This window comes from Chaetodon trifascialis, chromosome 7 (genome assembly GCF_039877785.1).
Source record: "Chaetodon trifascialis isolate fChaTrf1 chromosome 7, fChaTrf1.hap1, whole genome shotgun sequence".
Classification (NCBI taxonomy): Eukaryota; Metazoa; Chordata; class Actinopteri; order Chaetodontiformes; family Chaetodontidae; genus Chaetodon; species Chaetodon trifascialis.
The window spans coordinates 6530645-6558376 of NC_092062.1; the positions used below are offsets into that span (position 1 = coordinate 6530645).

The following is a 27732-nucleotide window of genomic DNA, read 5'->3' on the forward strand; positions in this document are numbered from 1 at the left end:
ATTGCAGACACTGGAACATTTCATTGGCATTAAGGGAACTGCGCTAAGCTGGTTTAAATCCTACCTGTCAGATCGCTCTCAGTTTGTACGCGTTAATGACGACTCCTCTGTGCTCACTAAAGTCAGCTATGGAGTTCCGCAGGGTTCTGTGCTTGGACCAATTCTATTCACCTTATATATGCTTCCTTTAGGTAAGATTATCAGGAAGCACTTAATAAATTTTCATTGCTATGCAGATGATACCCAGCTATATTTATCAATGAAACCGGAAGAAACCAGTCAGTTAACTAGACTACAAGCATGTCTTCATGACATAAAGACCTGGATGACCTGCAATTTTCTGATGCTAAACTCGGACAAAACTGAAGTTATAGTAGTAGGCCCTAAACATCTTAGAAAGTCACTTTCTGATGACATAGCAGCTATGGATGGCATTGCACTGGCCTCCAGCACCACTGTAAAGAATCTGGGAGTCATCTTTGACCAAGACATGTCCTTTCACTCCCATGTAAAACAAATTTCAAGGACTGCCTTTTTTCACCTACGTAATATCGCAAAAATCAGGCATATTTTGTCTCAAAATGATGCAGAAAAACTAGTCCATGCATTCGTAACTTCCAGGCTGGATTATTGCAATTCTTTACTATCAGGCTGCCCAAATTCGTTGCTGAATATTCTCCAGTTGCTCCAGAACGCTGCAGCACGTGTTCTGACAAAAACCAGGAAGCGAGATCATATTTCTCCAATACTCGCCACTTTGCACTGGCTCCCTGTAAAGTTTAGAATAGAGTTTAAAATTCTCCTCCTTACTTACAAAGCCATAAAAGGCCAGGCACCTTCTTATCTTAAAGAGCTCATAGTACCTTATTGCCCTACTCGAACACTGCGTTCCCAGAATGCAGGTCTACTTATGGTTCCTAAAGTCTCAAAAAGCAGAACAGGAGTCAGAGCATTTAGCTATCAAGCTCCTCTCCTGTGGAACCATCTTCCAGTCTTTGTCCGGGAGGCAGACACTGTCTCTACATTTAAGAGTAGGCTTAAAACTTTCCTTTTTGATAAAGCTTATAGTTAGGGCTGGCTCAGGCTTGTCTTGGACCAGCCCCTAGTTATGCTGCTATAGGATTAGACTGTCGGGGGACATCCAAAGATACACCGAGCTCCTCTGTCCTTCTGTCCCTCTCCATCTGCACGCTATCATGTCCTACCACGGCGTGTTACTAACTTAGCTCCTTCCCCGGAGTCTCTGTGCTTTGTCATCTTGCAGGTTCCCATGGACAGTGGCTGAATCTGGATTGTGGATTTCAGCTGCGTCTCCTGCCTTGGCCCTGCCTGACATCCACTGCAACTGCTACTGCTATTATTACATCCACTGTCACTGTTACTGTGACTGCATGTCTGTCTCTCTGTCTCTGTCTCTGTCTCTCTCTCTCTCTCTCTCTCTGACTGTCTGTCTGTCTGTCTGTCTGTCTGTCTGTCTGTCTGTCTGTCTGTCTGTCTGTCTGTCTGTCTGTCTCACTCTCCCTCTCTTGCTCTTCCTCTCTCACCCAACCGGTCGAGGCAGATGGCCGCCCACCCAGAGTCTGGTTCTGCTCGAGGTTTCTGCCTGTTAAAAGGAAGTTTTTCCTCGCCACTGTCGCCAAGTGCTTGCTCATGGGGGAATTGTTGGTTTCTTTGTAGATAAAAGAGCTTGGTCTGTACCAGCTCTATATGGAAAGTGTCCTGAGACAACTTCTGTTGTGATTTGGTGCTATACAAATAAAATTGAATTGAATTGAATTGAATTGGTAAGATCACGGCTTTGTAATTCCACACACCCAGCTGACACTAACTCAAGTGACATCACTTAATGCAATTTATCAGACCTTTGGGGCCACAAAAGGCTTTATACAGTTTTCATCACATAATCATATCACATACTTAGTAGTGCTCCCCAACACCTGTAAACAGACTTTAATGTGTAAAATCAGTGGAGTTCCCCTTTAATGTCCACAGTACACAAAAGAAGAGACCCATTGGGCGCCCTTCAAAACATTGCCCAGTTATTGTTGTTGACTTTGTAGGGAGGACCACAACCACTGCTCCAAACAGCACTAGGTATATAGAGTACCCATCATGTGCACACTAATGTGTGCACTAGTTAAAAGCAAATATATACATGTCCTTAGCAGCATTAAAGGTGTACTAATGTGAAAAAGAAAAATCTTGTCAGACAAGGGATAACAGCTCACTGATTCAAAGAAGTGTCAAAGCAGAAAGATAAAAAATATGCCAGCCAGAATGAAAATAGTATGATGCACTTTCAGACCAATCATGATTTCAAATGGTCCTCCCTGTGTGTTCAGAGTGTACCTAATAAATTAGCCACTTTTACATGGGAGATATATTATGAGATAACAGTTGAAACTTCCTACATACTGAGTGCCCTCTTTCCAGTTCATACTGGACATAAGATGAGAATGTGCTTGATTATGTTCTGTGTGGCTGAGAAGTGCAATGAACCAGTTGTCAAACAGTGTATTTTGATAAAATATCATGGTTATGCTCCAGTGTCAGCTCCAGTCAGTTCATCCTACCCTTCCTGTCATTGGTCTGTCTCTCTCAACACTTACCCGTTAGAGCACAGATGTTGGTGCAGGCGTTTCTCAGGCTGTAACAACAGATGATCTCTTTAAAAGTCTTCCTCATCTCCTGACTCCTGAAGGCATAGATCAGTGGGTCAATCACAGAGTTGCACATGATGAGGATGAGGTACATGTTGAAGTGGGACATGAAGCATACGCAGTAGAGGTTCCGTGGACAGGAGATCATCAGGATCAGGTGGAGGAAGAAGGGAGCCCAGCAGACGATGAAGATCCCAAGCAGGATGGTCAGTGTGATAGCCCCCTTCATGCTGGCCCGCTGGTGAATGGAGTTGTAGCCAGGTAGGGCGGCAATGCGCTTGACGTGCGAACGTGCCAGCATGAACATGTGGCTGTAAAGGGAGGCCATAATGAGCAGCATGGCAAAAAACATGGAGACCAGGCAGATGATGACAGGGGTGGTGTCTGAGTAGATGATGAAGACGATGCCACAGCCTGTACAGAATGTCCAGATTCCTCCAATGATGCAGCCAGCTCTCCTCACTGTCATGATGTTGTGATACCTCAGTGCATAGAAGATAGTGACATACCTGTAGATAATAACAAATGTTGATTTCTGAAGTAACTGAAGTAATGTATGATTTTCTAGCAACCTTTACTAGCAACTGAAAATTTGCACAACCAAATGATGCCACAGACCTTTGAGAAAAAAAAGTGGAATGGTTGGAATTGAAGCAGCAGAGGTCAAGATAATCTGAATTTTACTTGGTAGTATGGGGCAAACTCTAAACAGTGGATCCTACATTTTCATAACATAACAGCATCTCTCATATCATTATGTCCTGGTAAACACCTGGTTTTTCAGAATAAGTCATCATCAGGTTATCTTCTCAGATGACAAAGCTCTTTCAGAGTCACAGAGGACATTTGACAACAGTTTCCACAAGCTGAATAGTTCTCTTAATGAGGAGTAAAAGAAACTTGACGCGTATGGACTGCCAGGAAGAAACAGGAAATAATTTGATAGTTACACAGTTACACTGTGATTTCCTGACTAATTCCTGTAAAAGAATTTCTAAAATATTAAAGACTGGAAACATTGAATAAGATCCATTTAAACCCAGGTAAATTTTCATTTATTAGTTCATACACCTTGTGTAGGGTTAGGTTAGGGACTCTGAGGCCTTGACTCAACTACTGAGGTCTCAATGACATCGCCATCAAGAACCGCTACCCACTTCCCCTTATCTCCTCCACATTAGAGCTTCTCCAGGGAGCCGCCATCTTCACAAAGCCAGACCTTCGCAATGCCTTTCACCTGGTTAGTAGTCTGAGCCTTCAACACTCCCACAGGCCACTATGAATACCTGGTGATGCCATTTGGACTTAGTAATGCCCCAGCTGTGTTCCAGGCCCTGGTTAATGATGTACTCAGAGATATGTTAAACCACATTGCATTCATATATTTGGACAACATCCTCATTTTCTGCCTCTCTCATGAGGAACATGTCCATCACATCCAGACCACCCTGCAACATCTCCTGGAGAACTCACTCTTTTTCAAGGCTGAGAAGTGTGAGTTCTATGCCCCTTCCATCTCCTCGCTGGGGTACATCGTGGCAGAGGACATCATCTGAAAGGAGCCCGCCAATATTTCTGCCATCACTCCCTGGCGTGATGCTGACACCAACTGGCCTCTGCAGTGGTTCCTGGGGTTTGTGAACTACAGATGCATAACTGATCTCCTTACATCCTTCTCTCACGTCCTCCAAAGTGGCTTTTCAGTTGCCCATGGTGGTGGAGGAGGCTTTCCAGACTCTCAACTCCTCTCTGCTTCCATCCTCCAGCTGCCCGACCTTGACCACCAGTTCATTGTGGAGGTGGACGCATCTGATGTAGTAGGACTAGGAGCCGCCCATGCTTAGCAACAGATCAGAAGCTCCACCCCTGCCTCTTCTTCTCACAATGACTGTCCTCAGCTGAGAAGAACTATGACATCAGCAACTGAGAGCTACTGGTGGTCATAATGGCCCTGGGGGAGTGGTGGCACTGGCTGGAGAGAACTAAGACACCTTCCAAGTTTGGACTGATCACCTCATCAATGCCTGCCCTGTGTGCCACTGGCACAAGCCGTGTCAACACGCCCCTGTTGGGTTCCTACAGCCCCTCCCAGTTCCTCATCGCCTATGGTCTCACATTTCCCTGGACTTTGTCTATGACCTTCAACTGTCTTAAGGGAACACAACTATCTTGACTGTGGTGGACCAGTTCAGTAAGATGGCTCACCACTGACCAAGCTGCCCTTGGTCAAAGAAACCGCCAAACTGCTCCATGTCTCCCGCCTCTATGGTCTGCCAGTCAATGCGGTGTCTGATCGAGGCCCCCAGTTTACATCTGTCTTCTGGAGAGAGTTCTACAGTCTGCTTGGGGCCTACTTCCAGCCTGTCTTCCAGATTCCACCCCCAGTCCAATGGCCAGACAGTACGTATGAACCAGGAGATGACCCTCTGCTGCCTGGTGTCCCAGAAGATGGGTCTGACTCTGATGAGGATGGATCCCATCCCTTCTCCAGACCCCCTCCACCCATCCAGCTGAAGATGAAGAGGACATGGCATTCTCTGCCTGCCTTTGACTTCAGCTGATCTTCTGTTCTCCAGTAAATACCTCTTCTTTCAGTATCTGACTCAGTGTTTTGTCCAGCACTTCCTGGATCTCTGCCTTTCATTGACTATTGGATGTGGGGGAATTAACTGAAAGAACATTACTAAACATTGCCTTCCCTTTCCTGGTACTTCAAACCAAATTACACTGTCCTTTCCAGGACCTTTCTTAATAAATGATTATTATATAAGAATTCTGTTCTAGCCCAATATTAGGAGACCTGAAAAAATGTTATTGCGGGCACCAGCATGCTGCTAACTAATTACATGACGCTTCTGTTGTTAGACAACCTTATGTGAGTTATTGTTAAGATGCAACATTTTCATTAGCTGAAAAAAAGTGACCTTCTACCTTGTTTCAGAACAAAACAGTTATGTTTTTATGCACACTAAGAACTGGGAGTGCATTTACTTAAAAAGTCAGTTTTATTTAAAAGCTTTAAATTAGCTTCTCCTGGAGGAATAATAAGTAACAGGCACAAAAGTGTGCATTTGTATACTAAAATGGATTCCTAACAGACGAAAGTGCTTGTATCAGTTCATACACACCTCCCTCCATAATTACCTGTCCACAGCGATGGCCAGCAGGCTACACATTGACGCAACAACAGAGATGCAGATCATGGAGTCAAACACATTGTCCATCTGCCTGATGAAGTGGTCCTCCACCACCAGCTGTCTGTTGTTGAGGAGGTAAATGATGATGGTCTCCCAGGCGTTGGACACACTCACCAGCATGTCCGCTACTGCTAGACTGCAACAACCAAACAAGTTAGGTTAAGCTTTGATCATAAATTCACAAATCTGTACATGTGTCATGATCTGATTTGTTTGTTTGTAATTTCCTGTTTTATGTTGAAAGTTTTCCTCCTGTCAGCTTTTTTGTTACTTCCTGTGTTTTCCTGCCCTTGTGATTGCTTGATATGTGTCACCTGTGCCTCATTAATCTTCCTCTCAGTGCATTTAAGTCTGTGTGCTTCCCTAAGCCTTTGTCAGTTCATCTTTGTACCTTTTGTATCAAGTGTTTCTGTCATTGAGAGTGTTTCCCCAGTGATTCTGTGAATTTGTACTTGTTCCCTCATTCTTGGACTCCCTTTGTTTTGGATTTTCTATGCCACATTCGACTTTTGCTTTGTTTTAGCCGGACTTTATTGTTTTTCTCAATTTATGGACTACTGCTCCCTTTGTTTTGATTCAGTTTACCACATTGGACTTTTTACTTTGGTTTTGACCCACACCCATTTGACTACTTAAGGTCCATTAGGCAATCTACGACCATTATTATTCTCTTTTTGAGAAACCAGCAGGCAGAATTGAGTCCCAGGTATTGTTTCACCCTTGACAGAAATGTCAAGACATGAGTCTTTATGTGTTATTTTGTGTCTGTAATCCTGGAGGCAAAAGACATACAAAAGATATATTATTGGCCACAATAATGGTCTTCCAGATCTTGTACCCACAGCTGGTGAACTTCCTGACATGCCACTCCATCATTTTCCCTTCTCAGCAGGCAAGTGAAGTTTGCCCTAATTGCCACAAAGTTTTGTGATATATATATATATATATATATATATATATATATATATATAGATAGCGCTGTGAAAGAGTAGGCTACCGGTTTGTGTGGATGTCAAGCGCGAAACATGTTTCAAAAAGTTGACAGATGGGTCGACTGACAAGACCAAAGTCATCTGTGTGTATTGTCGGTGTGAACTGAATTATCACCGTAGCACATCCAGTCTGAAATACCACTTGATGGCCAAACACACAGCTAATGTGAATTCTCCGCCGCCTCCTTGTCAAAACCTGGCGACAATGGATGGCTTGCGACAGAATCATATGGATATCGTAACTAAGAACAAGCTTACTGCAGCCATAGCCAAGTAATGTTCATTCTTTCTGTATGGAAATAAGAGGCTGGGTTGATAAGCCTCTGGTGAATAAACAGAAGAGCATTATAGTCTGACTGCTTGTATGTTCAAAGGAAACTTAAGAAAGGAAAGTTTAAGCCATGGTTTAACTGCACTATAGCCTGAGTCCGAGTCTACAATGATGTGCACTTTGTAACTTTATCTTGTATCACCCTGTTTTGATCCCTTAGAAAGGGCTGTTGAAGGGGCTTTTTTGTAACCAAGTATTTATTTTTTTGTCATCCGTTTATTGACAGTGTTAAATTATGTGAGATTTTGCTTCAAATGTTAATGACTGCTCAAAGTGAGAATGTTAGTGTGAAATATAACACTACACATTGTGTTTAAAAGCAAGCCTATCCACTTTTTCATGTTGATAACAGTATTAAAATGATAATTAATGGGACATTTAGAATAGATAACGATTAATTGCGAGTTAACTGTGACATTTATGCGATTAATTTGCGATTGCCGAACAAGTTACCCTGCTCACTGTTGACATTTACTCAAGGACTGCACTTAACCACAAATCTGTGATACTTGTGCTGCATGTGAGTCTTTTCTTTTCGTGTTACTTTCTACTTCTACTCCACTACATCTAAGAGGGAAATATTGTACTTCACTACATTTATCTGACAGCTTTAGTTACTAGATACTTTAAATGAAGATTTTTAGACACAAAACATATAAAGAGCTTTTAAGATATGATGTTTGCTATAAATTATAATACCCAACAGTTTATAGAAGTAGAGAGGAAACCATCAGTTGATTAGTGATTTGTGGTTCCACTTTTCCAGTTTTTTTTTTTTGTTTTTTTTTTTTGACAGTATTTTGACAGTGTGGTATTAGAACTTTTACTTAAGTAAAAGATATGAATACTTACTCCACTACACTCCACACAAGAAAAGTCTATACAGACAGGGCATAGGCTGCTGGGCAGGAAATCTGAGTCTTGTTGCTTTGCCAACATATGATTAATTGAACTTTTGTACAGCTTCATCAAATACATGTTAACAGTTTTACTCTGAACCCAAGTAATAGACTGACTAACCAGTGATGTCATACACTACCTAGAGAACCAGGCTGCTAGCTTGGTTAACGACAACTACGTAAGTGGAGATTTAGCAGTTTCCCATTACATCAATCTGTCAGGAATGGCATTATCCTGCTGCCCGTTTCTTTGTGCTTCTCTTGTTTCCCCTCCCTTGAGTTTTGTGTGTGTTCTCTCTCTCCCTGTCAGTGTGTCTGTCTGTGCCTGAGCTGAACTGGGCATAATTCACCTGCTCCCTTCCTGCTGACAGCCCACCTGCACACCCAAGGTTCATCAAATAATCCAATGTGGTACTTTTGCCCCGCCTTCCCCCACTGCCTGCCCTACGTTGAGATCAACTATGACATGGGGAAGAGGGAGCTGCTGGTGGTTAAATTGGCTGGAGGGCTCCAAAAATCAGATCACAAAAATCTCTCTTACATTCAGACAGCAAAGCGTCTCAACTCACAGTGGGCATTGTTTTTTGGTAGGTTTAACTTTACACTTAGCTATTGTCCGGGATCCTGCAATTTTAAGCCTGACATGCTTTTTTACCAGTATGTCTCCATAGACTCTCCCGACAGTCCCGAGACCATCCTGCCTGGTCGGAGCTGTTACCTGAGAGACTGAATCCAGGAGGCTCAGTGCTCTAAACCTGACCAAGGTAATGGTCCTCCAAACTGCACCTTTGTTCCTGAAGCAATCCAATCTCAAGTGTTGCATTAGGCCCACACTGCTCGCTTCAACTCTCACTCTGGCACAAACCGTATGCTCTAAGAGAGCTTATTGGTGGCGCACAATGGACTCAGACATCAGTGAATATGTCCAAGTCTGTTTGGGTGTGTGCTCAGAATAAAGCCTCACACTGTTCCTCCTGCCACTCTGTTGCAGCCTCTGTACCTAGCCGTTCCTGGTCTCATATCGCCCTTGACTTGATGACCAGGTTGCCACTTTCCTCAGGTAATTTTAACCAGTGTTGACTCACTTGATTCTGTAACAGGTAAGGTTAGGACCCATTTGCAGGACTACCTGAACATGGAAGTTTCTAAGAGTCTTAGATGAGGCAGGCTTGGTGTTCTGTCCAGAAAAAATAACAGCTTCAGGAAATATTTTGGCAAGCCAAACAATTGACAGTTACAGTCAGCAACAGATCCAGGATGGGCAAGACAACAAACGTACAGAAGGCTATGGTAATCTCCAGGGGGAAGGAGAGCAGACAGAGTCAGAGGCAGGCATGGTCGATACAGAGAAGGTAGTCAAATTGTAAATGAGTCTTGCATGAGAGCAAAGAACACTCTCCCAATGGGTGAGAGTACTGGAGATTAATGATGAGTCTCAGGTGTATGCTCAGGTAATTGGGCAGGTGGGCATGGCTGAGTAGTAAGGGGGTGCTGGCTGAACAGGTGAGCAGATGAGAGAGACAACAGTAGCAAATAAGGAGCTGGCAGACTGTGATAGATCCACTAAAGCTTTTCATTTTGTGACTCTTCCCAAACTCCCCACGGCCCTGGAGACCACCCAGATCCAGATCCAGGATCAAGTGTTCTGCCTGCATGGAATCCCTGCAGATATTGTCTCTGCATGGGGGACCCACTTCATCTCACAGGTTTGGAAAGCATTTTGCCAAACTTTAGAAGTCACTGCCAGTCTCACATCCCGTTTCCATCCCTAGTCTAATGGTCAATCAGAGTATGCTAATCAGGAAATCGAAGCTGCTGTTTGTTTTGTTATGTCCATTAATCCCTCTCTGGAATTCACAGCTTCCCTTCATTGAATATGCTCATAACTCCATGAGGCTCTTTCCATTCACGGCATTACTGGGATACCAACCACCACTGTTAACCAGACAGGAGGGGGAGATTGCTGTCCTATCAGTATGACCTCACCTATGCTGTTGTTGTCGAGTGCAAGAGCAGTCATGCAGTTCTACTTTGTGGATCAGAACAAAACATATGCCAACAAACATCAGATCCCTGCTGCATTGGACCACCAATCCAACCTTCCATGAACTCAAACCACACTCATCTACTTTACTCATTTACTCAAGTCTTCGCCAGATCATCAGTTGTCCAATGTGGTACTTTGTCTCTGCACCTGTTTTTGCTCTTGCTAATCTACTCCATGCTCTGTGCTCCTGACCCCACATCTGTGTTGTCTCCTCTGCCTTGAAACCTCCAAGCCACCTGGATCTCCTGTCGTAAGACAGCCAAACTCTCTCTGCCTTCGTATGCCAGTCCAAATCACTCAAGCTCCATTGACTTGCACTTCTCAACATTTTGTACTGTCACTAATAAACTGCTTGCACTAATCTGTCTACTGTTCTGCTTTTGGGTCCTACAAGCTCACCCTTTATGATACAGATAAAAGAATGCTTTCAGCACACAGTAACCCTCTCTGTAGCTTTCTCCACAACAACACAGACACAGGTCGGTTCTTTGAAACGGCCGTTTCTTGCTTGGGCACATCTCTGCTGCATCCTCTTCTTGATGCCATCACACTTACGCCACTTAAGCCATGAGAACTATATTCGTAAATAAACACAGTGCAAAATATCTAAATGAGTTACAAGGCACCATGACATGAAAATAAAAGTAAACATAAAATGACCCTCAGTGCCGACATGAAATAAAGAACATTTACAAATTAAACAAATACCTTGTTGGCCGCTTGTTGTAAAGAGAGACTTGAAGTCCCTTAACGTCCCTTTACCATCTGCTTAGACTTCAGACGTTAACTTAACTTAAACGAAAAAACAGGCAAGGCCTCATGAGACGTTCGCCCTGCGTTGTATACGGTCCCACAATGAACTTGACCGTAGGTGCACCACAAAAAAAGAACCTTGGTTCCGGACAAGAAACGTACAATTTAAACAATGAACTAAAGCATATGTGCTTACAGCATTTTTAGTAAATTATATTATTTTACCTCTTACACAACAGATTTTAATACCTCAATTTTAACCTTACATCAAATTTATTTATTTACAAATTTATTTATTGCATGAAAATTCTTCACTTTTATCAATTTTTTATCAGTGTATCATGAACACGTGATTTATGCAACAGCACTTACACTGTCTGTCAGCCTGTAGTGAGGGGATCTTTCAGTCTTTCAAAACCATATCAAAACTGCAACCTGAATGTCTGCTCTGTCTCTGAACACGCTGCTGGCATCAACAGACTTGTTTACTTTGCTTCTGAAGTGGGGAATATGTCACAAGGCTCAGATCCAAATAAAATCAAGTTTTTGGTATCGTGAAAACTGAGCAGTAAGGTCTTGATTCTATGAATTCACTCTGAACAGTACACAAGCTTATGAAATGAAAAGAATATCATGCTCTTTTGTAACTCGCTGGCACTTGATTCATTTCCTTTATGCTCATGCAATCAGTTTCATGGATGTTTCTCCTCTGGTATCATACTGTGAGATATTTTTGTAGGGGGACATCTGATCACAGGGTTGGTGCTTTGATCAGATAAATGGGGAGGGTTGCGTCATCACAGACATCCAGCATCCAGCAGCAAAACCTAGGTCAAATCAATGAGGATCAAAAATCAGATTTCCATGCTTGGTTGAGCAGGGCCCAAGAAGAAGTTGATTCAAGCTCAAGAGGTGCCACCCCATGCAAAGTTGACCTGTCACTCACTGTGTAGATAATTAGTGATGCTTTCTTTCAAGTTTTCTGTTGTTCAAAATGTGCATGAAGAGTTGCTTTTAAGCTCCACATACACACATAAAAACAAACTCTTTAGGCATCACCTTGACACTTTCACAACAGAAAAATAAGGAAGTTAATTAAACGTGGTCCAACACAAATCTTTATAATGCACAAAAACAACACACTCTGACACATACATTGTAGGAATTAGATGACTTACTAATTCAAGGAATCAGTCTATGAATTGTACAAGTTTTTGTGGCCCTTTCTCCCTAAAGTGACAGTGAGGACAAAAGGACATTTGATGAGGGAAACAGGATGCGGGGGCAATTTAGGGTGAAATGCATTGTGCCTGGGGAGTTTATGGTATAGTATAAAAACCTAAAAAAAGGATTAGTGTGCTCCTCACACGGTCATTGTTTTGGGGGAATGATTTACCAACACCAGGTGCATGTGACGACCAGTTGTCCTTTTGTTGCTGGACAGTATAAAAGTAAGGACATTGTGGAGATCTGGAGAGAACACTCTGCATGTCTTCCCTCCATGCTGCATGTATTTAAGAGACCTGATTCATCAAGCCGACTCTTCAGAGAATTAGCAACTCTTAATGATCAACAGGGAGAATTTCCCTTACATGTTTACATATGATTTTTTGCTTCAGAATGTGTAGCCTCCACAACTGAAATTTGTTGCTAACTCGGGTTTCCTATCAAGATCAGGATCCCAATTTTTTAGGAAACCAAAATCCTCCGTTTTCTTTATTTCTTTCTTCTTTCTTTCTTTTTTTCAGCAATCCATGCCGCTCTATTCTTTTCAAAAATGAACACAGGTTAGTCCAAGAATCAACCAGTTAGTAAAGCCCCCACAATTGTGTTTACATTTTGCTCACTAGCAAGTCGATAGCCATGACAGCAGCTCTGTGAGGCTGTACCTAGACACAGCAGTGCTTTGCGCTAAATGCTTCTGTCGGCATGCTAATATGCTGACAATAACAATGTTAACATGCTGCTAGTAAACATTACACTTTCACAAGTCATAATTACCAATACTGCAAATGGGCCCGAGTTAGAATCTACTTTTAAGGCCTTTTTTATTTCACTTTATGTTGTTCTTACATGGTGCATAATCTTAAATTAGCTTGTAGGTAATCAAATTACAATATTACATACACAATGCATAAAGATTGGGAGAAACAGGGGTTTCACAGCTCATTTTTGCCCTGGGGTCCCAATCTGCGTTGCATAAACGGGGAGGATAAACAGTGAAGAATGATGCTTAGAGTTGAGTAAACTACTTTGCTAATCCTACAGTCTATTCCATTGTTCTATTCCATCTTATGTTGTGTCAACTATTCACCTGCAGACGAAGAAGTACATGGGTGAGTGGAGGTTCTTGTTCTTTACTATGGCTGTGATGACCAGGATGTTCTCCAGCAGGGAGATGATACCCAGGATCAGAAAGACCTGAGAACAGTAGAATACAGTGTAATCAGAGCAGTGCAATAGTAGGTTGGTCAAAAATCAGGTAAAGTATGGCTCCCATTCAAACAATAAAACTTGTTCATTTTTTCTCTTATCTGCTTTCAAATGTTTTTGCTTATTCTGAGAAATACGGCTGTGAATATTCTCATTCATCCAAGTCATTGTAAGCTTCAGGGCATTCAATCGTTCGCAACTGGACATTGTCAATTTGTCTTGGAAGACGTTTCGCCTCTCATCCGAGCAGGCTTCATCAGTTCATGCGCACCAGACTAGATAGGACAGCTCTAGTCCAATGAAATGGTGCTAGGTTCAAGTATTTATCCTCTGAGTGAGGCCAACCCACAAAACCAAGGATGGTATCACTCTATTGTGAGGCAAACGATCCCCCATTAATATTCAATAGTCAATATTCCTTTATTAGTCCCACGGGGGGAAATTCCAATATACAGCAGCATCAATAAAGTGTATAGTATTAGAACAAGTGCAATGCAAATTCAAAACAAGTATATATACAAGAGTGGGATAAAAGAATAAGGTCATCCTAAGAAATTGTAGATAGTATTTACAGATTGTTATGCACTGATTATTGCATATTATTGCATTATTGCACAGGTTATTGCACAGATTCTAAACATATTATTGTACTGATTACTTGGAGCAGTTCCTGTTGTACAGTCTGACGGCTGCAGGAAGGAAAGACCTGCGATACCGCTCCTTCACACACTTTAGATGTAGCATCCTGTCACTGATGGAGCTCCTCAGTGCAGTGAGTGTGTGTTGGAGGGGGTGGGAGTCATTGTCTGTCATGGAGGACAGCTTGGCTGTCATCATTCTCTCCCCCACCTCCTCCACCTGTTCCAGAGGGCATCCCAGGACAGAGCTGGCCTTCTTGATGAGTTTGTCCAGCCTCTTCCTGTCAGCTGCTGTGATGCTGCTCCCCCAGCAGACTACACCATAGAACAAGGCAGAGGCCACAACAGAGTCATAGAATGTCTTCAGGAGTGCCCCCCGCACCCCAAAAGACCTCAGCCTCCTGAGCAGGTAGAGTCTGCTCTGTCCTTTTTATAAAGTGCAGTGGTGTTATGAGTCCAGTCCATTTCGTTGTTCAGATGAACACCCAGGTACTTATAAGATGTGACCATCTCAATGTCCCTTCCCTGGATGTTCACTGGTGATGGGGAGAGTGCGGGCGTCGACGGAAGTCCACAACCAGCTCCTTGGTTTTATCCGCATTGATCAGCAGGTGGTTCTGCTGACACCAGTCCACAAAATCCTGAATGAGTCCTCTGTATGACCTATCGTCCCCATCTGTGATGAGGCCGACAATGGCAGAGTCATCAGAGAACTTCTGCAGGTGGCAGGTGGGTGACAGGTGGGAAAAGTCAGCTGTGTAGAGGGTGAAGAGGAACGGTGCCAGCACTGTTCCCTGGGGGGCCCCCACACTGCAGAGGACAGTCCCTGACACACAGTCCCGTGTCCTCACATACTGTGGGCGGGGTAGGGTGCAACCCTTGGGTGTCAATGACAGTCATCTGCCTCGTTAGTGTCCCATTCTTATCATTGGGAGGCTCCTTGAGCCATGTGTGAATGGCTTTGTTGTTTAATTACAGACGCAAAATATTTGAATCTCTTTGGAAGAGATGAAAGGACAGCACTGTATGTGGGAGATAGGTGGTGTCTCAGACCTCCCCCTCTGTTCAGAGACGGTTTTTCAACCTTGACATGGATGGCTTCTCTCACTCCTCTTTCAAACCATCTGTCTTCTCTGTCCAGAATATGCACATTTTTATCCTTAAAGGAGTGTGCTTCCTCCTTGAGATGCAGGTAAACAGCTGAGTCTAGACCTGAAGAGTTAGCTCTTCTGTGTTGTGCCATGTGTCTGCTCAGTGGCTGTTTTGTTTCCCCAATATATAAGTCTGTGCATTCCTCACTGCACTGGACTGCACACACCAGATTGTTCTTCTGAGTATGAGGTGACCGATCTTTGGGGTGCACCAGCCTTTGTCTGAGAGTGTTTACCTCCTTGGGACTTTTAGTACAATTATTCATATTAAAATGAATACGCTCTCACGTCAAAAAAAGGTTGGGAACCAGTGGAGTACAGTATGATGGTAAGAGTTAAAGTAGAATAGTGTAGTAATAGTGAGAAGTGAATAGAATGCTGCAGAACATGACAGAGAGCAGTAGAGCACAACAGAGTATTTATAAACAGAATGGTAGTTAGTATGCATTTTGGTGTTCAGTACCATATTGTACATACCTCTACAGCGATGTGGACCTGCTCACATGCTGCGGTTTTGGTAGTGCTGGTCTTGTGTGGTAGCAGTGGTGTTGAGAGGGTGTAGTTTTGGTGATTGTAGGAGTAAGCCCAGGTGGAGTTACTGAGCATAACCTCCTCTTGGTAGGAGGACCCATTAGACGCATTCATCCCTGCTGTGGCTTTGGTCCAGATCACTGCTGCTCTATTGTGGGCATAATTTTTCCAGCAGGCTGCAAAAGAAAATGGCTGCCAAGGTCAGACATGAGGTTCATTATGTGAAAACCTTCACATTTTGTTATTTTTCAAATTCATCTTAAAATGGATTACATTTAGTTTTTCTCATCAATCTATGCACAGTACTCTGCAAGGTCAAAACAAAAACAGCTTTTTGGAGTGTTTTGTACATTTATCAAAAATAATGTTTTCTCATGACTCTCGTAATAGAGCTCTGGTGCATTCTACCTCTATCAGTGGTCCTTGAGATGCTTCTACAGCTTGAATGGAGCCCACCTGTGCCTAACTGAATTCATTGGACATAATCAGTCTATATAAGGTCTGACAATTGATGCTGTGTGTCAGAGTGAAAAATAAGCCATGAGGTCAACAGGATTATGCGCAGACCTGTGAGACAGGATTGTGTGAAGGCACAAATCTGGGAAAGGATGCATGAACATTTCTGCAGCACTGAAAATGCCCAACAGCAGGCAAGCCACCATCATTTTCAAACAGGAGAACTTGGAACCACCAACAGTCTTCTGAGATCTGACTGCCCCACCAAACTGAGCAATCTAAAGGGCCTCACCTTAGCATCACCTCATAGAGTCAAATATGCCGTCAGCAGAATCAGGCTGTACAAGTGTTTCCACGACAGGGAATGGGAGACTAGCCAGGATTGAGGAATACAATGTCAGTCTTGTAGAATTCATTGACTCATTCAATTCAGTATTTCTTGTACACAGTGAAGATAATTCAAACGCATCAAATCAGTCACAGTTTGAGATGCTCTCTTAAGACATTGTTTTTACGAAGCTGTTATCCAGTTCATCTGCCAGTAATCAACTTGGGCTAGTTGATGAAAATGTTCGCTACCATTCACTAGACACACTAGCATTAGCGCTCAAATAGCTTTAAAACCTTATCTGTTCACATTAATGGTTCATGAAATGTGTGTAAAACGTGCTGTGAATGGAGTCATTTTTTCTTTCCAGAGGGACACGACCTTTAAGCATGTAACACAATTAAACCTATGATATGAACAATAAAATGTTTATTTTTCTCTTTACAAAGAACAATTATGTCCTGGACTTAATCTGCGTAGTTTAAAAGACAAGACATTGTGCATTTATCCCTTACCAAGACGTGTTTCCATAATTCCAGCCAATCTTCTCATTTCCACTCACACAACAAACATTTTACTGTAATATTTACTTGACTTCAACTGCCACCCAACGCAAATCAATGCGAAGTGTGCCATTGTAGCAGCCAGGGGTTCATCGCCACCCTGCTGGATATTTTAAGGTAAGAATAAAGTTACCAACTAGTAGACGTGTGTAACAGTATTTCCCCTTTTCGCATTCTTATAACGCAAAAATTACATTAACGTTACGTAGGTTTTTTGTTAAGACTACGTTGGCATGGCTAACTGTTGAAGGTCTGTAAGTTAATAAATTAATGTAACAGGGTTTCCGTTAGTCAGTAATTGCTGGTTTTGCATGGTAAAATGTATTTTAAAACAGTAACTGTTAACAAACATGGAATAGATATGCCCTCAATTGTACAGGAGGAACTTTTATTTTATAAAACGTATCTTGAGTAGGTGATGGCCAGTCGTATGTGTTGATAGGGACATGTGACGCATACTGTATGTATAAAACCATGTGTGCGCTACAATAAACTCCCTTCCTCCTTTAGTTTCCAACAATGAGTGTTTAGCAGTTTATTTCTTCGTATTATTAGCCTCCAGGTTGTATCAATGTAACTAAGTATGCACGAGTCTCTGTGCGATTCCACTCTGACAACAATAACGTCAAGTTAAAAACGTGACGGTCAAAAAGTCCGAGAGTATCTTTGCTTGCATTCGCTAAGTTAATGTTAGCTTAGCCGCAAGCCATCATGAGCAGTGTTGACCAGGTGAGGTGAAGTTCAATGGGATGTGCTTTAATTTGAGAATCCAATTTTTTCTTGAATATGTGACTTACATACGTGATTTGCAAGTATTATGTTCATCCTTGGTTGTCTAATCATCCAGTCCTGTTGCACCATATTTTCATATAAAAATTATGTTTGAGAGCCTTTTTATAAGGCTCAAGTGTTGGGATCCACTAACCTGTCTGTTCCTAATGTTCTCTGTTTCCCTTTTTACCTAGTGTTATGTGTCTGTCTGTTCCCCCACCCAGCTGGCTCCACCTCTCCAGCAGCACCTGAGCGCATGAGCCTGATTGGGGCTCAGTATATAAGGAAGACGCTCAACTTGGTTTGTCACCGGATTATCCTGATCTTTCCCATGAGTTTCCAGAGCCCGTGCCTAGTGAGTATCTCCAGTTGATTGCCAGTTGCTGTCATTATTTGCGCACTTTTTGAAGTGTTTACTTCATTTGTCCTCATGTGTGGTTCTGTCTTTTTTCAGTGCCTACCAGCCATATCCAGCCTTTGCCTTTAATTCATAGGTTAAATTATATTTCAAAATGTTTTTCAGCTTTTAGATATTTTAAACAAATATTTGTTCCTAACATTTGACTTGTGGGTATTGCTCAAATTATTCCCAGTTGTCGAGTGGTGTTGTGAAATACTGGCTCCCCGCTTTTCTCCAGCACTTCTCGTGGATTGTCATGATATACAGACAATAAACCTTTCAATTTTGACTTAATGACTTTTCCATGAAAGAATTTTTTTATCTCATACACAATAAGCTCAAAATCTGTGGGGCAGATACTGAGTCCTGCTAATTTGAATTATTTCATGACCAAAATGTTAGCTTTATGCAAAAGGTATCATAAAATGTAATACTTGATTGCTGTTATATTTCACTGAGAAATATTGTTCTTGATTTAATTCAAATTAAGGCAACTTTTGCATGAGATTACTGTGCAGATCAAGCAAAACTGGTATTTGTATGAACTACTTCATTATTTGTATGTAAAAAGTACATTTTCAATCAAAGTAAGCCTGATTTTGGCTGTAAAATAACTTTTATTTCAAGCAAAATTTCTAGGATTTTTCTAGTAAAAATTACTAAATTTCACAAGTGATTTTAAGATGACTTTACATGGACACACTTAGTTTATTTTACTTGGAAAAATTAAGCTGACTTAACTTGGAAAATGTACAGTATCTCTTACCGAGAAACATTGAGTAACCAGCCTTGTGTGAACTACATAATAATCTTGTGCAAAAAGTTGCCTTAATTTTTTTAAGTTGATTAAGTGGGTTATTTTTCTCAGTTTTGGAGGTTTGTGTGACAAGTTTCGACCTGGCAAGTAGCTGAAGATGTTCATGTAAAGAGGGGAAGAAACACAGAGCATTATGGCACCATGGCCACGTTGATTGTTCATTGCAGCAATTTTTAATATATTCATAGTGAATATGTATAATATAGTGTATATTTTTTTGATGTCATTGTGTTTTATTTTATGAATGTGCATTCTACAGGTCACAGTTCATGAAGCTCTCATACAGGGATCCACTGAGGAGACCACAGTGTATAAACTAGACTATCCTCGAAGCCAAGATGGTGAGGCAGAATTCAGATAATTGCATTTGCAGTTGCTATTTTGACTGAGTCCTGGTCTTGAGTCTGCTTTAAAGCACTGCAGTAAGTTGTCAATGACGACGTTAACTTTGCTCTCCTGATATTGTCCTGCTTTACTGACTGCTTTTAACACATTTTAATACGAGCCTCCAGGATTCAAAGCACCTTTGAGCCCTTGAACTGTTGATTGTATATGCAAAAGACATTGCAAGACCATGTATAATGATGTACAAAATACTTGAGAAATGAGATTCCATAAATTCTAAATGTAGAACTGACAAATAAAGCATGTCAGAGCTTTATAACTCAGCTTGAGCACATCAGGTTGACTGAACATGAAAACACTGTGTATGCAATACATAAAGAAACCATGTTTCTTCAGCTGACAGCAAATGAATTTACTGAACATAATAAAAGATCTTTAAGTTGACATGAAAAGTCATGTTTAACAAGTAAGAGTGTGGTATACTCAGCATGAATAATTCCTATTCAGTAAACATGATTTTAATATGTACGACCAATACGCATGTTTTTTTCATGTTAATCCAACAGATTTCTTTTTCAGTGCTCAGGCTCTCAGATGGGGGCAAAGGCTTATATTTCAACAATGAACCAAAGCATCGCACCAAGAAGGCATAGGAGTGGCTGTGGGAAAACTCTGAAAGTACTGCAGCGATGCTCCCGTCCAACCTGACTGAGCTTCAGCGATTGCGCTGGGATGAATGGGAGAAACCTCCAAAACAAAGGTGTGCCAAGCTTGCAGGATCATTTCCAAGAAGACTTGAAGCTGTCACTGCTGCCAAACGTGCATTAACCAAGAAGAAATGTATTTCAGTCAGTTCACCTTTAATAGATTTACAAAACGCCCCAAAAACCTGTTTTTGCTTTGTCACTGTGGTACATTGTGGTGTGTGGTACTTTCTTTTTTTTTTTTAAGTAATTTTTTGAGTCTGGACATTGTCTGGACAAAATGTGGAAAACCTGAAAACCTTCCATGTACACTGTAATGTCTTGTAATGTGTTAATTATTGTGCTTGAGAGGCGCTAGCAAGACTATTTTGTTACGAAGAACCAGGCGTGGTATTTCCTCTTGCTTTTATTCTATATTCTGAACTAAGATAACCTATTGCTGGTGGTAGCTACATATTTACTATGTACTACCCCTCTTGCCGGCTTCTGCGACATATGCTCCATTTTAAGTTGATTTTGATTGATCATTCAACTGAAGATACAAATCATTCAGCCTAAAATTAGTCAGACTGTTGCAGTGGATTACGCTGGGTGAGTTTTGTTAGCAGAGGTCTGTTGTTAAAATGAGGAGTTTCTGGGGAAATAAAAATGATTTAAATTCATCAATGATACATATAGTCAAAATCATCAAAGGATGACCTACATGTCAGGGAGATAAATTTAGTCTCAGCTGAAGAAAAAATGAAAGGGAGTTGAAGTTTGCTCTGAACAAACCCTTTGGTTATGGAAGAGAAGAGAGGCAGGGTCTGACATGACACTCATACAGCAATGCAACACAAACATCTCAGTGTTCAGATCGTTGCCTCAGCTGATGAGACGTGATGAGACCTGACAGAGTAGCTTTACTGTAGGTCTTCCCTGCAGACAAGTGCCTGCCCTGTTTTTCATCTAAACTCATGACCTGGTTAATGCACCCTCCAGTTATGCCAAATGACACTGTTTGCATTGCTTATACATTTGGACAGAGCTAATATAAAGCTCTCACCTTCTTTCAGAAATTCCACAGAGTCATGTGGTATATGAGGCGTTACCGGGATTAGAGCTGCTGCCAAATGCTGATTGAGACAATGTAAAGACACTGACTGGATAAAGAGGCACGCAAACACACTGATGACACAAGAAAAGCATTTGAACAACGCTAAGCAATAGACTTAATTCTCCACCGTGCCCACATAATGCCTGTGTGGACTGCAGTCTGTCTCGTCTCAGAATGCCATTATCCAAATCCCATTACAAACTGACACTATGAGTTTAACAGTTGCCATAACCTTGCTGCTGCAGGGCCAGATGAAAAAGCCATGCCAATTATGTTTGAGTAGTTAAGACAATTTATTGCTCTCATGTATTCACTATGAAGACAACACTTGCAGGAAATATGAATGATATCAACATAATTAAAATTAATTTTCCAGTACTAATTGACACAGCAGTTATCTTAAGCTGTTCAAACACGAGAAGCAGTTACTGAGGCTCAAAAATTTTATTCATGCTGGAACTATTTACAGTTTCATTACATTTAAACTTAAAGTGTCAATGTCATTCAAATACCAGTGGCTGGAGCAGTTCAGTTTGTTTTATATGGTGAGTCTTTTCAGAGAGTATTAACAGTTTACATTTTCTCACATCAGTTTATTATCTATTCATATCAGTATCACATGATAATCATTCCAAATATGCAGAAATGTTAATAAGATCTCTCCAGCCAGTTGCAATGACTGAAATAGTGCCTGCTTGTAGATGTTTCCCATATTGGATCCTGCATGATAGCAGGAGAGAACATTATTGACCATCTGTCAAACCCACACACACAGCGTTGGAATTGCATGCATGGTGCTTGAGATCTAACATTTCAAACAACAAGCACAGACATAACAATCATTTGATACTTTCTGTCGAAATGAAAAAGAAATGAAAATTAAACACACATTTTGCTGTGGTTCCTATTGCGCTACATACCTGCGTGACATCAAGCCCAAGTTCAAAAGAGGCTCTGAAAAAGAGAGAGCAGCTGCTTCTGTGTGGATTCAGGGACAACCTGAATTTCTTTTTTAATTAAAAGGATTAAATCAAATTTTGTTCAAAGTTTTGGCCAATAGGCACAGCAGACTTGTTTGGCCCCCGTGAAACAAGTGGGATTTAAATCAGTGCATGTTCTTTCAGTTCCGTTTTTAAACCTTTCAAGATATTCTTCAAAACATCATATCAAAGACACCCCGTCAGCTTGAGAGAGAGCCATGAATTATCGTACAGCACAGCAGGGAGAAAGTGGTGCAACAGCACTGGATGAGAATTTCTATATGCATGTATCACAAAACAGGCCTGAGGGGAGCTCTGTGATAGAAGGGGGCCCTTGATTTCAGGGGTCTAAGAAGTCAGATGGCCCCTTAGTCAGAGCCCCTTTTTTCTATGGAGGGGCTTTGTTGTTCTTTATTTTAGAATTCATCCATGCTTAGATGCTATAAAAAAAATGACAAGTACAGGAGCAGTATGCAAACAATGACACAATGAAGCCCTCTCTTTGAAGTACTAATATGACAAACTGACCTCAACTCAAAAGAAGACAGACGCGGACCATTTTTTCTTAAATGGACTGCTTTTTTTTTATCCCTTCCAGTAACATTTCACTGTCATATGACTTAATGCAGGATCCTGCCAGGTTGTCTTTTTTCCTTAATCGTTAACAAACCAACATTGTGTTTTCTGTTTTGTCTTAAATGTTGCATCAGGCTGCAGAAGAAAGGGCTTTCAGTTTTAATGAAAGCCTCACACTACTTGAAAACCAATCAGCGTGCATTTTTAGATTTCCTGAGGAGTCAACACCCTTGGCTCAGAGTGACTCATTAACAAAAGGGGGAAAGCCTGGAGGAGCTTTCATCTGTTTAAAAACCAAAAACACATCAGGATATACATATACACGTTCCATTCATGTGCAGGTAGCAGCCACCTGTGCTCTGCTGCTGTGTTTAAAATATGTGTGTGCTGCTGTGACCTGACTTGTGCTGCTGTTTGAAAATGTGAGCCACGTGCAGCATGTGATGTGAAGATATAAGTACTGTAGAAATTATGCTCTTTCTTATGACCAGTGCAGAATAACGTGCCTAACCACCCTGCACTCTTGCAGTCACTGCCCTCACTCACAGTTTCTAGTCCTTTGAGGAACAATTCTTGTGATTGTGTGACTGAGTATGTGTTCAGGTGCTATAATCACATCTCCCCTGTGAATTCTGCTGCTCTGGTGATTCGCTCCCTGTGTGAACCCTGTACATAGGCACCCCTGCATCCACGGCTATTCGTTCTAGTTTGTCCTCCTGTCTTTGACTTGTTTTTTTTCTTTTTGACAGTCTCAAGGGGTCAACTATTGACAGGGATCTTGTGCCATTGTCACAAAACAGAAAGCACAACCCACACTGCCTTCATCACAACATCAAGAGAGACATCTTCAAGCTTCTTTGCTGACAGCTAATGATTCTAATGATTGTCTCTTCAAAACCGTACCATTTAAATGATTCTGAAGGAAATGTGAGACCAAATAAAACTTATTTGGATATTGGATAAGAGCTTGGGGCTCTATTTTCGTCCCCGCCGCAACGTTATCTACCAAGGTGAAGTACCTCATTGCTTTGAGGAGGATGAGGAGGAGGAGGCCGAGGATTTACCATCTAAGGGCCTCATATTTAGACATAAGTGACGTCAGTCTCCTCCTGGGTGAAGTTTGGGCATCAGACAGTTTCCTGCGTGGGCTCAGTCATCCTCGAAACTTGCCATGTGCCTTGCCAGCGGCGTTTTTAAAGGTGAGGTGAGGAGCTGGTGTGATTGGTGAAGATTTGACTCGGCTGTGTCAAACCCACTCCACGCCTTCTCCCCTCCCTCCTTCCAAGTTGCGCCGCTGGGTGGGACTGAGATGAGAAGGGGGAGGAGTTGCGCCGCCAGCGCAGTGCACGAAAATACCAAAGTCGGCGCCGCCCGGCAGCGGGATCGAAAATAGAGCCCCCTGTGTTAACAATTTGTCAACCCACACATGCAGACCTTATATGATTGTGAATGGAAAGGTTTGCATTTTGGGATAGAGTAGTAGAGAGAGTAGGGTTTGGGGTTTGAAGGTTATTTCAATATTCATGACATGAAATGAAAATAAAAACAATTGAGAACAGGTTTCCCTCAGGTGGAAGTTTGTGTACCTTTAGATGTTTTCTACATTATTCATTCATTCATGGACAAAATCAATTATGCATAGTGCAACAAATGTAATTAAGTCTAATCACATGGAAATGTTAATCACATCGAAACAGCAACATGTGAGCCTGCGCTCTTTGCATGTGGTCCACCACAGTGAAACACAACTACAAAGAGTAAATCATCTGACAGTTGTCTGTGTGATCTGCAGTTGTCAGAGTGTTGTTGGTTAGCCACTGTTACATATCCTGAGCACTGCCTCTCATCATATAACAATATTATGAAAGTGCTTTATCTTTATCAAACCACATGGGCTTTGAACTGCTTCCAGACATAGATATAAATGTAGATATTCAGTCCGTTAAGAAGACTGAACTCAATACAGTCTTACTAAGGCAGTTTTACGGATCCCTCTGGACAACTAAAGGTAAGGTCACAGCATCAGTAGCTACTTTGGGCTTCAGCTCATTTAAATCATTTCATCAACGAGCCTCCGGTTTGCTGTTGATGGAACTTTATGCAGGATCCAGAATTGATATCAGCTAATAATGTGTGTGTGTGTGTGTGTGTGTGTGTGTGTGTGTGTGTGTGTGTGTGTGTGTGTGTGTGCGTGTGCGTGTGCGTGTGTGTGTGTGTCTGTGTGTGTGTCTGTGTGTGTGTATATATATGAGCTGGTGCCACTGAGCCTCCTCTCCCTCTCATCGCTGATCCACCACAAATAACTGAGCACAGAGCAAAGATCAGTTCTCAATCTGCAGCTGATCTCATGATATGACTGACTCCAATGACAATGACATGGATGATAGCAAAACACGATGGTCATGACCGCTTTTTCAACAGTTGCCATGACTACACTATCACAAACACGGTGTTAATAGCATTTTCTTTTTCTCTCAGATCAAGTCATGATCTAGCCTTTCTTAGCTTGTGGTCACAGCAAGTCGAATGCTGATTAGCTGTTGGTGGTTGGCACGTGTACTGATTTATACGCTTGAAGGTATATGACGTGTAGATTATGAACATTATCACAGTCAGTCTCTTGATGTGAGTGACGCTGTTAAATACTGAGACAGGCTACACGGCATAAAGACAATCACATCACATAGGAAAAATACATAAATATATAACATAGATAAAATGTTCGAATTTCAACAATTTCACTGTACATCTACTGGGGCCAAGGAGTGTACTATATTAAATACAATTTATGCACCTTTATATCATGATATTGACACAATTGTGATATAGTACACTTTCTTGAAACCCAATTGTTAAACCACATGGTAATGTCTGTTTCTGGTTAATCCAGTGAAATAAATACCTGACAAATTAAAAGATTAGTTTGGGATTTTGAAGTGGGATTGTTTGAGGTGCTTATCCATAGTCAGTGTATTACCTACAGGAAATGGCAGTCAGTACACCCACACTGAAACGGAAGCTGAGCAATGTATTGTTGTGGGTGGGAGCACCAGCAAAACTTATTTTAGCCACCTAATAACAGACACGCCATAAAAAATCAATATCAATTCCACTATATTTACAATATTTCCACCACTTTAGGTTGCCGTCAGACAGTCTTTTCAGACAGGGAACCGAAGCTATTCTATCACTGTCTTCAAAGCCACTAGACTCCTGTGACAAAAACAGTCATTTTACCGAGCAGAACACAGGACTTCTACCGCTGCCTTGATCAGTTAAATTGTTTGTGTTATTGTGTGCCTTTGTTGTTTAAAGGGTTAGTCTGGATCTGAACTAAAGCATGTCTGAACTGGAAATGTATGAGTACCTCATCCAAAACCACTTCCAAAAGCTCACCCTTTGGGGTATTCCTCACATTAATGCAAAAATAACAAAAATCCCATCTTGCCATAAAGCTGCCCTGCTCACTGATTGTCACAATTAGCCAAAATGATGTAATACACCCGGAGCGTATGCAGGGGGAGTTACCAAACAGTCATTGCTAGGGACCCAGATTTAGAACTGATGTCTCTCTGTGTGCTACATGCATTTATTGCTGCGCAGTGTTTTTTCTGCTGTGCTCTGTTAAATCCAGACACTGTTTACACGAGCTTTAATAAAGTGGCTCGCCACACATCTCTCCCTCTGCAGAGAGAAACATGCAGAGAAGATGACGTGAGCTTGTTATTATGCAAACCAGAAAATAGCACTGAAAAGAAATGTACGTGGAGGTGAGTTTTTGTTCCCCCAGCGGGAGACGTGTTTATCAAGACACAGATTCAGGTCAGTAAAAATCTCTCTCTCAAAAAATGTCTCACACTGAGTGAGGCTGACTGTGGTGACTTTGTGACAAAATGATATTTTCTTCAAACAATGACTTCAGCAACAATTAGAACAAGCAGAGCATGTCATGCACAGTGCAGGTGGCAGCTATTAAGTTTTCTTCATGCTAATGTGGTCTCTCAGTTTTCAGTGAGTGTTGCTCATTTGTACCACAGTGTGACACACAGTGCTGACATAAAATATGCTTTTACTGCCACCAGCAGCTAACAGACAGCTCTATGTTGACAAATTTACAGTAGGTCTCCGCCATACATTGGATGTGTTCAGCTGAAGCAAATGCACATCTGGCAGGATGCCATGAGACTGTGCACCTCTCTGTGTTTGAAGTAGCAGGGCAGCTCATAGGGAGGCTCTATCTGTACAGTGAAATCAATCCCACACATTTTCACCACAAATCATAGCCATCGCAAATAGAATCAATGCATATTACGATTTCTCATGACAGACATCAGGACTGTGCTTGTGACAAAGTTGCTTTGAGGATGACATACCAGGTTCAAGTCTCTTGCAGTTTTTCATTTTGACCACACATGCTGCAGAGCTTTGAGTGCATTAAAGACAAAAGCTATTAAAACAGTTTAAACCTCATGTAAACTATCCAACTATTTCAGTATTTCAGTGTAGGTGAGGATATGGAGTTTAAGATGAGCAGGTGGATGCCAATAATCCAAAACAGGTGTTTTGGGGATTTATAAGTTTCTAAAAAAATTCATCTAATTATATTATGATTTTTAGGTTTATTGTATGTATTCATAATTTGTCTTCACAAAGATGCTTCCAACAAAAAGGAGAAAATTTCATTCAAATATCACAAAGTATCCAAAATCATGCAGCTACAAGACGTAAACCTGAATATAATGTATTTCACTCTGAACTCTGTACTTAGTAGCACAGACGAACACGAAGTTTACACACAAATATCACAGAGACACCTCAGAAGGTAAAAATAATAATCAAGTGTGATGATGTCCAACATGCCAACTATTTTACAAGTGACAGGTTTGACAAAAATGAATGTAAAAATGCAAAGACGTCTTCTGAATCCATCATGAGTGGGGAGATGAAGAATGACTCACCTCTCACAGGAGCAGTGACTCAAATCCGTTCCACAAATGGCTCAGTTGAACTGGATGGTGCCTCTGTGGAGCATCAGACTGGTGGATTTATGCATCGTAAGACTAA

At 41.6% G+C, this 27732-nt stretch overlaps 1 protein-coding gene across 1 annotated transcript; it reads right to left on the reverse strand.

Annotated features, from left to right (window-relative positions):
- Positions 1 to 1054: 1054 nt before the first annotated feature.
- mc5ra (melanocortin 5a receptor) lies at positions 1055 to 27732 on the reverse strand. The gene is made up of 5 exons (XM_070966874.1): positions 27627 to 27732; positions 15579 to 15808; positions 13194 to 13300; positions 5805 to 5993; positions 1055 to 3169 (listed from the first exon to the last, which is right to left on the reverse strand). The coding sequence occupies exons 2-5, from the start codon at positions 15744 to 15746 to the stop codon at positions 2599 to 2601; spliced, it is 1035 nt and encodes a 344-aa protein (XP_070822975.1). The 5' UTR covers positions 15747 to 15808; positions 27627 to 27732; the 3' UTR covers positions 1055 to 2598.

Bases quoted from the DNA above. Each gene is read 5' to 3' on its own strand.
- mc5ra (XM_070966874.1), bottom strand. From the start codon at position 15,746: ATGAATGCGTCTAATGGGTCCTCCTACCAAGAGGAGGTTATGCTCAGT. The intron at 13,301-15,578 runs GTATGTACAATA...TACTGTTCTCAG, and splicing joins AGGTCCACATCGCTGTAGAG to GTCTTTCTGATCCTGGGTAT. The intron at 3,170-5,804 runs GTAATTATGGAG...TATTATCTACAG, and splicing joins CTGGCCATCGCTGTGGACAG to GTATGTCACTATCTTCTATG.